We start from the raw sequence: 10,220 nt of genomic DNA on the forward strand, positions 1-10,220 counted from the left end.
ATTTACAAAACACTTAACAGCTGTATTTAAAATGCTGTTCATCTGAATTTCAAATTTTTCTAGCAAGGGTTATGAAGACTTAAAATAGAAGCCCCCAATCCTTACAGTAAATCAGAATGACTAAGAAAGAGTCGTCAACTCCAAATCCAAGGAAACACCAGATAAAATATGAAGGAAATACAGCTAAGCTCCAAACGCAGGCAAGGGACATGCCCTGGAACTAAATATAAAGTAGCAATTCAAAGTGAGAGCCATAAACAGGAACAGAGCCAAAATAGCTTAACAGATAGAGGCTGCTGCACCTGTGAGTCATGAAGGGCTACACCTGTGAAACACACAACCAAAACTCCACCCATAACTTCAGGTGAACAGAACAGAAGCGACAGCCATGGTGGAAGAGATTCTCTTGTGAGTAGTTGGAACACAAAGAGTACAATCTAATTCCCCTTTCCAGATGGTACAGGAACACCCTGCCAAAACTTCAATGTGGGAGGAAGCAGGTCTGGAACCTTTGAAATCTCTAAGCTAATAAAGCTAAATTTTAAACCACCGTACAGAGACATTTACTCATTCTGACAGCAATCGTACTGAAGTTTATTTTAAAGAAGTTACACAAAGAAACAAGCCGCAAAACAGAGAATTAACAAAATGAAAAGGAAAACTTGTACCATGAGAGGTTGAGACAAAACCAAGGAGGACTCTGTGATTAAGATCTTCATTTCGAAAAAACAAAGAACCGAAAATCCATAGAAAGCATTACAAAGTAACTCTGATTCTGGAAAAAGAGATCACACAGATGAAAACTAAAGTAAAGCAAAATTAAAACCTCAGTGAAGCTCCATGGGTATGTTAGGTGCTTCTTTATTTTGAACACACTACCCAGCTGATCATCAGCGTTGTCTTTCACGCTCTATTAATTTAGATCTACTGTGTTTCCTGATTCCTTTTTCTTCACATTTCTTTTTTTCAGGTTTACTGTTCTCTTTCCTGAAGTATAGACTATTCCGTACCTCTTTCTGCGAAGAGCCAGTCTTTTCTGAAAATTCAGTTACTTTGAACTTACTCTTTTTTTTTTTAAAGATTTATTTTTATTCATTTTATTACAGCCAGATATACAGAGAGGAGGAGACACAGAGAGGAAGACCTTCCGTCCGATGAGTCACTCCCCAAGTGAGCCACAACGGGCCGGTGCGTGCCGATCCGCGCCGATCCGATGTCAGGAACCAGGAACCTCTTCCAGGTCTCCCACACGGGTGCAGTGTCCCAATGCATTGAGCCGTCCTCAACTGCTTTCCCAGGCCACAAGCAGGGAGCTGGATGGGAAGTGGAGCTGCCGGGATTAGAACCGGCGCCCATATGGGATCCCGGGGCATTCAAGGAGAGGACCTTAGCCGCTAGGCCACGCCACCAGGCCCTGAACTTACTCTTAAATGACATTTTATCTCAACCCAATTATCACTACTAGAAGGGATAATTTCTAACTTTCTATTTCTGTAAAGACCAATGAAATGTTAAAAAAAAAAAAAAGTAGAAGAAGAAAAAAGGTTAGACAAGGCTGGCATGGTGGCAAATCACACTAATCTCCACCAGCAGTGCCAGCATCCCATACAAAACCAGGTTCTAATCCCGGCTGCCCCGCTTCCCATCCAGCTCCCTGCTTGTGGCCTGGGAAAGCAGTTGAGGATGGCCCAAAGCCTTGGGACCCTGCACCAATATAGGAGACCTGGAAGAAGCTCCTGGCTGCAAACTCTGGCTTTTGTGACCATTTGGGGAACGAACCAACTTATGGAAAATATCTCTCTCCCTCACTTTCTCTCTTTCAAGTAAAATAAATATTAAAAAATACATATATTAGCAAGAAAACTAAAGGCAGTTCTTTGAAAAGGCTAATTAAAATTTCCCAACCTAGTAGAGAAGAAAAAAATAAAATAAAATAAACCACACTGGAAAAAAAATACAGAAAAAAAGGTTGAATAAGAGGGGTACTTCAAAACATTCATAGAAAAATGAAATTAAAAGATAAATTTACACTAGTGCAAAAAATTTGAAATCCATAGTTTTAAACAAAACATTTTCCATGTTTTTGCAGATTCCTCCCTTAAAAGACTCCTAATATATGCCAGGATATAAAACAAGCATAGAGCAAATTCCTGAAAGCATACCTGAAACTATCAGAAACCAAAGTCTATTCTAAAAGCAACAGAGAAAAAAAATATATATATATAATAAAAGCAATAGTGACTCTAAATACATAAACAACCACTGAAAAAACTGAAATCACAAGCAAAAAGAATTCATCTGACAACAAAGAAAAAGATTGTTTCACAATTTTCATCAAGCAGCAATCACTGGTCCTAGAAGGCTTACAGGGCGACAAAAAAAAAAATCAGAGTAAAACTACCCAGCCTATTTCCCAAAAGTAGGATAATAACAGTAACACCAAAAATAACTAGAAGAAAATTTCATGTGTGCCTCAGGTACAAAAGATCCAAAGTAAAATCACAGCAACTACATCCCAGAGTCTTTACAGCAAAATGACCAGCCTGTGTCTGAGGCACTTGCTGAAACACTGAGGAAAAACATATTACCCGAATCCATTTCAGAAACGTGTTGAAGAACTTAACACTTAAGTTAGGAAATAAGGGTAGCAATTTCACTAAATTTGATAATGGGAACCTATTAAAACCCTACATACAACAAATCTCAAAGATAATGATAAATTATTTTAAAAGAGCTCCTTATGGAATAGAAAAAGTGATGATGAACTTCCTTATTAAAGATGCTAAAGTGACAGGGAAAAAAGTTGTGAACTCACGAAACTGCCATAATTTGCATATGATATGACTATCTTCATCAAACCCCCAAAGAAGTGTGCAGAATGAATTAGTAAATTTAGAAGTCAACCCTGAGCTATACAGAGGGTGGCGCTGCCAGCTGCATTGCTGACATGCCCTAAGGGCCATCAGCTCATTCACTATTCAGCTCCTGGCTCAAGGCCAGGGAAAAGCAATGGATGATGGGCTGTTTGGGCACGTGAGAGATCCCAACGAAGCCCCTGACTCATGTCTTCAGCCTGCTCTAATCCCAGCCTTTGCAACCATCTGGGGAGAGAACCAGTGGATGTAAGATCTCTCTCCTTGTAACTTTGACTTTCAAATAAATTTTTAAAACAAAATGAGTTATAAGGGCTGAATCTGTCTCTACATACAGATGTAACAGCAACATGCACAAGTCAATAACGTTCCTAACATACAAATTAGAAGTTACTCATTACAGAAATTATACATGGAACAATTTTTTTGCAGTAAAATGATAATTATTTAAAAACCTACTCCAAATACATATCCAAAAAACGCCAATAAAAATGTATCACAATACAGAAAAAAGTTTCATAAGGAAATCAGCTGTACACAAGTTAATCTATAAATGTAATTAGTGTTGGGAGGGCAGGGTACTTGCCCTATAAGTTATGTAACCTCATTGTTCTGCTCTCCATTTTCCTCATACCTACAGGAAACTTGGAAAATCTGCGCATTTCAATGATCAACATGTTCCTTAGTCTGAAGTAGCCATCATTTCCTCCAAGCATTTGACAGGCTGTAGCGCTCAAGGTTCTGCGCTGAGGTCCCTTAAGTGCTAGGTTCTGCTGATCACAGACACCCCAATATGCCTAACACCAGGGCAAGGAATGGCAATACAGCTGATCTTCATGAACTCACTCTTTCCCTTACTCTTCCGTATGGCACAAAGCGCTCTCCAAGACGGAGGCAGAGCCAGCACTACTCCCTTCACATACCTCCGTAGCCATCCAACCTTTACCATCCAACTTCTGCTGAACACAGCAGTCCCAACGCATGTCTACCCTGAAAGAGCGCTGTGACTCCAGCGACACAATCTCAAATAACTGGATGAACTTAATTAACACTGGTATCTAACACTATTGGGTTTAAATGGTAACAGATAGAACCATTTCAGTGCCGGCACAGATGCTACACACCTGTGAACGAAGGATGGCCTGGGCTGCTTAAGTTTCTCTATCCCGTTTGGTAAGGCAGAGGATGACAACGTGCCTCGTAGCCCGTTGGCTGGTTTAGCTCACCTGAGCACAATGCACTTCAGTCTTAATTTTACACATGGAACAAACGAAGTAACTATTTAACACTCTAAGGAACTGCCAGACTGTTTCCCAAGTCTTAAATGTTATTTACATACATGAAGACTTACCAATAATTTTTTTTTAATGGCAACATTAAGGAGGGAGGGAGACAGAGGAGAAGGAAGTCTTCCATCCACAGTTCCACTTACTGGTCCACACCAGGGATGAGCCGGGCCAAAATCAGGGGCCTGGGACCCCACCCAGGACTCTTCCGTGGGTGCCAAGGCCTCAATGACCTTCCCAAGTGCAGCAGGGAGCTGGTTTGGAAAAGGGGCAGCTGCGGCTCCCATTCTGGCTCCTACAGATGCCTACAGCACTGCCCAGGCCTTGACCCTCAGCCAGCCCCATTACTCTGAACAGGGAGTTGATAAAATACACTTCTGCAAGCGCATGGGAGATGGCAAATCAAACCTTTGCGGAACAGAGTTCAGTATAAAATGCGGAACCTTTGAATCGACTGTGACAAATTACACTAATTAGAAAGACAATGAAAAGGAACAAGGGGGTGGCTTACTTAACACGGTCAAGGAAGATAATTCGCACGACAAGGCATATTATCACCCAAAAGGAAGAGAAGGAAAAAAAATTTTACTAACAGGCCAGTAAGGCTGGAAAATTGGGGGAGGGTGGGAAGGAAGGCGCAAGATCAAATAAAACCTAGGCAGAAACCGGATGGATCAGGTTTGCAGTGCAACAGGAAACCCTGGTGGGTTTTTAACTCAAAACGCGCAAATGATTGCTCCAGGCTGTGTGAAACCTGCGGGGGTGTAATTACTAACAACAGATAAACAAGAGAAATCTTCCAACTCCAACCTGTGGACAAGAACGGTAATTCCACTTGCACGGAGAATTTCGAGGCCAAGCTCAAGAGAACGTTACAAGATGTAAACTCTTGGGCTTTGAGAGAAACCGAAGTACTGTAAACCAAACTAGAAATTCCTCCAACAGTGTCAACTACCTAAAGAATAAGTCACCTGGGGTCAACTTTCGCCCCCCTGCTAGTATTTTCTAAGAGACAGGTGAACGCACTTAGGGACAAAAAACAGACACGGGCAGGGGAGCGGGATGCACTGCCGGCCAGAGGGTGGCCCCAAATGCTACCTTCTCCAGGGAAGGGGCCTGTCGCCTGCCTGAAGGGGGTGAAAGGGAGAAGGAAAGGCTCCACCGCCTAATTCCTTACTTATATTCTTCCTCCTGAGCGAGGAGGTCCCGTCGAGGACTGGCAGGGTGCCGCCCGCGCGGCGGGAGCGGAGTCCCGGGAACGCTGCGTCCCTGTAAAACAGGCAACCTTCAGGCCCGAAGTTCACCTGGGTTAGGCGCCCCTGCCCCTCGCGTAGAACCCAACAGACCCCCGGGAAGATGGGGCTGCACTGACCCTCCGCACAACACTCCGTCCCGCCATCTTCCGCATGTGCGACGCGGTTACCGAGGCAACGACGCGTCTTCCCGCGAGAGTTTGCGCTTTCCGCTCCTGCTCTCGCTCCTCGGGCGGGGCCGTGGGCGCGGCGGATTCGAGAATCCCAGGTGAAGCCTCAGCTGAAGGAGTGCGTGCTTCAGTGGAGGGTGAGGAGCTCCCACCGCCGGAGCCTGGTCCGCCTCTAACACTCCCTAAGGGGCGAGCGAGGAAAACCCTGCCCCTGTGTGCTTTTCCTACCGTTACTGACCAATAGGATCTCAAATCCCGTTTCTGTAAATGCACTCTTCAATAGATTTTTTTAAAATTATGGTTTCTGACATTTACTGATAGCATGGTTAAGAGCTTAGGCCCTCTAATCAGCTGGTCTAAATTCATATTCTGCTGCCAAGTCCTGCCTGAGGGCAATCACTCTACCTTAGCTACTTAAGCTGTGAAACGGGATTAAGAAACGTGCTCAACTCACAGTTATTCTGAAGTGTAAATGAAATCATGCTTAGAACCATGGATGGAACACAGTAAAAAAAAAAGTTCATGGTCCCAATTATCGTGAAGTTGAGAGTCTTCGCAAGAATGATTCACTGAGCTTCTCAAGAATAGGAAGGTATCAATTGAGAAAGTACCCACACGTGAAAGAATGAATTGGCCCTTACCTTATATCATGTACAAATATCAAAATTGAAAAAAAGACTGCAATTTAAAAAGATAAAGCTTTGTATGCAGAACATGTCATTTGCAAACAGGAATAATTTGACTTCCTCCCTTCTGTCGTACCCAGATTTTGAGAGCCCCAGAAATCAGCAGGAGTCTGAAGTCGATCCAAGTGCACAGGACACTTTATTCAAGCTTGGTGTGTCTGAGCTTGGGTTCTTGGCTGAGAGCAGGCAACCGAGTGACTGACCAACCTTACCGGAGTGTGGCCCCTGAACACATTCACAGGGTTTTTATACACTTCAGGCCAATTTCACATAATGATACAGTCATGATTGGTCAGTTTAGCTGTTAACATTTTTTAAATATTTTTTTTTTTGGAAAGTCAGATATATAGAGAGAGGAGAAGAGACGGAGAGGAAGAGCTTCCGTCCAGTGATTCACTCCCTAAGTGACCACAACGGCCGGAGCTGAGCCAATCCGAAGCCAGGAGCCAGAGATTCCTCAAAGTCTCCCACGTGGGTGCAGGATCCCAAGGCTGTCCTCCACAACTTTCCCAGGCCACAAGCAGGGAGCTGGATGCCACACAGGGCAGGCAGGGGAGGGGGGCCTGCGGGGATGGGAACCCGGTGTGTTCAAGACAAGCACTTTAGCCGCTAGGCCTCTGCGCTGGACACTAACTGTTAACTGTTAAAAAGAACAAGTTGCTAGGTTTCTTTTGGCTCAGTAAACAGATTTCAAACAGGTGAATTTGGCGGGCTAAGCCAGGTGGTGGGGAACCATGGGGCAACGGCTTTGGGGTCACAGTATGAGTGACCAAGTGTTACCTAAAAGGCACACTGGGAGTCTTTGCCTGAAGGAATGCTCTGTCACCTTGACTTGCAAGCTGGTAGGCTGTGGGCTCACAGCTTCTCAGCTAAGCAAGCAAAGCAAAAGTTACAAAAGCAGAAATATTGTAGTTAGCAATGAGTGGTAGGCGATTAGCTAGAAATCTGATTTTCAGGTTTCTAACTTCTGATGTTTTTATCCCTCTGATTTCTTTTTCCTGCCTAATGCCTCTGGTTAAAACATCCAGAACTACATGAATAGCAGCTGTGCAAGTGGGCATCCTTCTTTGGTACCTGAACTAAAAACAGAGGAAAAGAAAGGGGAAAAGTTGGGGGAGAACGAAGAGATGATCAAAGTATTTTTTTTTTGTTCTTTCAAAAAATGCATAAGTTAGAAGTAAGGAGAATTTGCAGATTATGTATCTGATGAGTTTTTGTTTAGACTATATAAGCAATTATCAAATTTCAAACATTAAAATACAAAATTGCCAATTTTAATATGGGTAATGAATCATAAGTAGGCATTTCATATAGACAAAAGCATAAGCTCTGTGTCTTCACAGAAATGAAAATAAAACCTTCATGAAATATTACTGCCCACCCACCAGGATGGGCATTATCAAATGGATGAACTATAAAAAATGTAAGGGAGGATACAGAGAAATCCAAACCTTTCTATTCTGCAGGCGAGAATAGAAAAACTTTTCAACATTTTAGATCTTACAATAAAATTACCACATAAAAAAGCAACTCTTCTAGATACAGCCCTAGAATAAAAACTTATACAGGGCCTGGTGGCATGGCCTAGCGGCTAAAGTCCTCGCCTTGAACGCCCTGGGATCCCATATGGGCGCCGGTTCTAATCCTGGCAGCTCCACTTCCCATCCAGCTCCCTGCTTGTGGCCTGGGAAAGCAGTGGAGGACGGCCCAAGGCTTTGGGACCCTGCACCCGCGTGGGAGACCTGGAAGAAGAGGTTCCTGGTTCCCGGCTTCGGATCGGCGCACACCGGTCCGTTGCGGCTCACTTGGGGAGTGAATCATCGGACGGAAGATCTTCCTCTTTGTCTCTCCTCTCTGTATATCTGACTTTGTAATAAAATAAATAAATCTTTTAAAAAAAAAGACTTATACAAAAAAGTTATGCTCAGATGTGTACTGCAGCACTATTTGTAATAGCTGAGAAGTAAAAATAACTCAGATGGTCATAATCTGGCTAATGGCTGAATTAAAATGATATATTTATGCAGTGGCATGTGATTTAAAAACAAAAAAAGAAAAGATATTAAGCAAATGCTACAATAGGATTAAGCCTTGAAAGAAGTGGAAGAAGCTGTTAACAAAAAAGCAATATGCTATTTAATTTCATGCACATAGACCATATAGTATATGACTTCACCCCAAACATGACTGCATTCTAACGAGTAACTGAAATGTCCAGAACAGGCAAATCCATGAAGAAAGAAAGTAGATTAGTGATTGCTTAGGCCTGGCAGATGAGAGAGGCATGACTAAGGGAATGCACAGATTTGGGGGCTATTGAAACTGTTCTAAACTTTATCATGGTTGTGGTTGCACGGCTTGAATATACTACATGCCTGTGAATAACACACTATATATATGAGTGGCACATGGTGTAATGCTTCATGCAAGCTATTGAAACAAGTTATTTAAAGAGTCGAAGGATAGCAAAAAACAAAAGAGCAAAAGGACAAAGAGGAACATTACTTAAAGGCAGATCAAGGAGGACCTAAGGTTTGTTAGGTGAGGATCTAACAGAGTGTCAAAATACACAAGGCAACAATAGTTAGGAATGCAAGAAGAAACAGACAAATCCACCATTACACCTGGAGACTTGAGTAAGTATCTTTCAGTAATATATAGTCCAAGCAACCCTAAAAATTCGTAGATACTGATTTTAGGTGCTTTAAATAGCATCGTCAGTCATCTCGATCTCATTGACATTTTTAGAATCCTGTATGCAACATCTGCAGAATACACATTCTTTTCAAGGTCACATGGAACAGTCACCAAGATAGTCAACATTCCAGGTCATAAAACTGCTTTAATTTTCAAGAATAGAAATCACATTCATTTTGCAGGGCTGTTCTAACAAGTAGAGCCACAGAGCACTTTGGTCCATCCCTTCACAAGGGTAGTCTCGCAAGGTTATGATGGAGCTGAAAATTTCCTACCAACTACTGATGTAGCCACCATAACATAATAACACATTAGTCATGTGTTTGTAGTGAGGCTGGCATAAACAAACCAATTGTACTGTCAGTAGTATGAAACCACAGCACACAGGATTGTGTACGCGATGGAACAATTAATAATAAAAGTAACACTATTAAATTGTGTGTTTATTATATTACACTTTTTTATTTTTTTAATATATATTTTTATTATACTATTTATGTATCTGAGGTGAAGGGGGATATTGAGGGAGAATCCCCACCCAGTCTCCCACCCGCCCAAAGTCCCGGATATGGGGCATGCTCTGAGATACTTGCTCAAGTGGTCTTAATAGTCCCCCAGTTATGGATCGCTGCCAGTCACATCACTCCCAGCTTGATTAGGTCATTAAAGAATCCACTGATTGTCACAGTCCATCACAGAGTCTTCATTTGCCCAGTATTTCGCTGCCCAACGTTTAGCTGAGGTGGTTGATTGACCTGTTCTGTCCTCTGTCCTCTCCTAGCCAGGGCTCTGAGTCCAGCAGTTCGATTGGGGAGATCACCAAAGAAACTCTGAGGTATTCCCAGATCAGATTCCCGCATGTTCCAGCAAGCACCAGGCCCAGCACAGTCCATCGCCACGATCAGCTGGTGGTTGCAATCGCTGGGCTGGCTCCGCTCTCAGTCCCGACTTGCACTGGAACCAAGGGTGTTGCAGTCCAGCCTGGTTCTGCCCAGCACGCACTCGACTCTTTCATCAACCAGTGGGGACTGCAGCCCAGTCGGGGCGACCCACAATAACCCCCACCAGGCCCGCCCCCCACCCTGGCCTGCCAGTATGCATAGCAGACTAGTCCAGTCTGTCCCGCTTCCCGTTTGGCTCCAGTACCTGTCAATGGGCATTGAAGCTTAGTTCCCTCCAACCAACTGAACTATCCAGCCCTCACGGATATTGCTGAGTGCCTCTCCTTCTAGCCACCCCAGCCCCCGTCCTAGTT

General features: G+C 43.3%; 1 protein-coding gene across 2 annotated transcripts in view; it reads right to left on the reverse strand.

Annotated features, from left to right (window-relative positions):
- TEX9 (testis expressed 9) overlaps nucleotides 1–5,642 on the reverse strand; it is a 65,034-nt gene extending 59,392 nt beyond the window's left edge. Inside the window, exons 1-2 of one of the 2 annotated variants that reach the window (XM_058665809.1) lie at nucleotides 5,532–5,642; nucleotides 5,337–5,428 (exon numbers count right to left, since the gene is read on the reverse strand). In XM_058665809.1, coding sequence (XP_058521792.1) covers nucleotides 5,337–5,428; nucleotides 5,532–5,567 — 128 coding nt within the window. In that variant the 5' untranslated portion in view covers nucleotides 5,568–5,642. Of the gene's footprint in view, nucleotides 1–5,336; nucleotides 5,429–5,463; nucleotides 5,480–5,531 lie in introns of those variants that run through there. The other variant, XM_058665810.1, reaches the window with a different exon arrangement.
- Nucleotides 5,643–10,220: the final 4,578 nt, after the last annotated feature.

Source organism: Ochotona princeps, chromosome 6, assembly GCF_030435755.1.
Source record: "Ochotona princeps isolate mOchPri1 chromosome 6, mOchPri1.hap1, whole genome shotgun sequence".
NCBI classification, from domain to species: Eukaryota; Metazoa; Chordata; class Mammalia; order Lagomorpha; family Ochotonidae; genus Ochotona; species Ochotona princeps.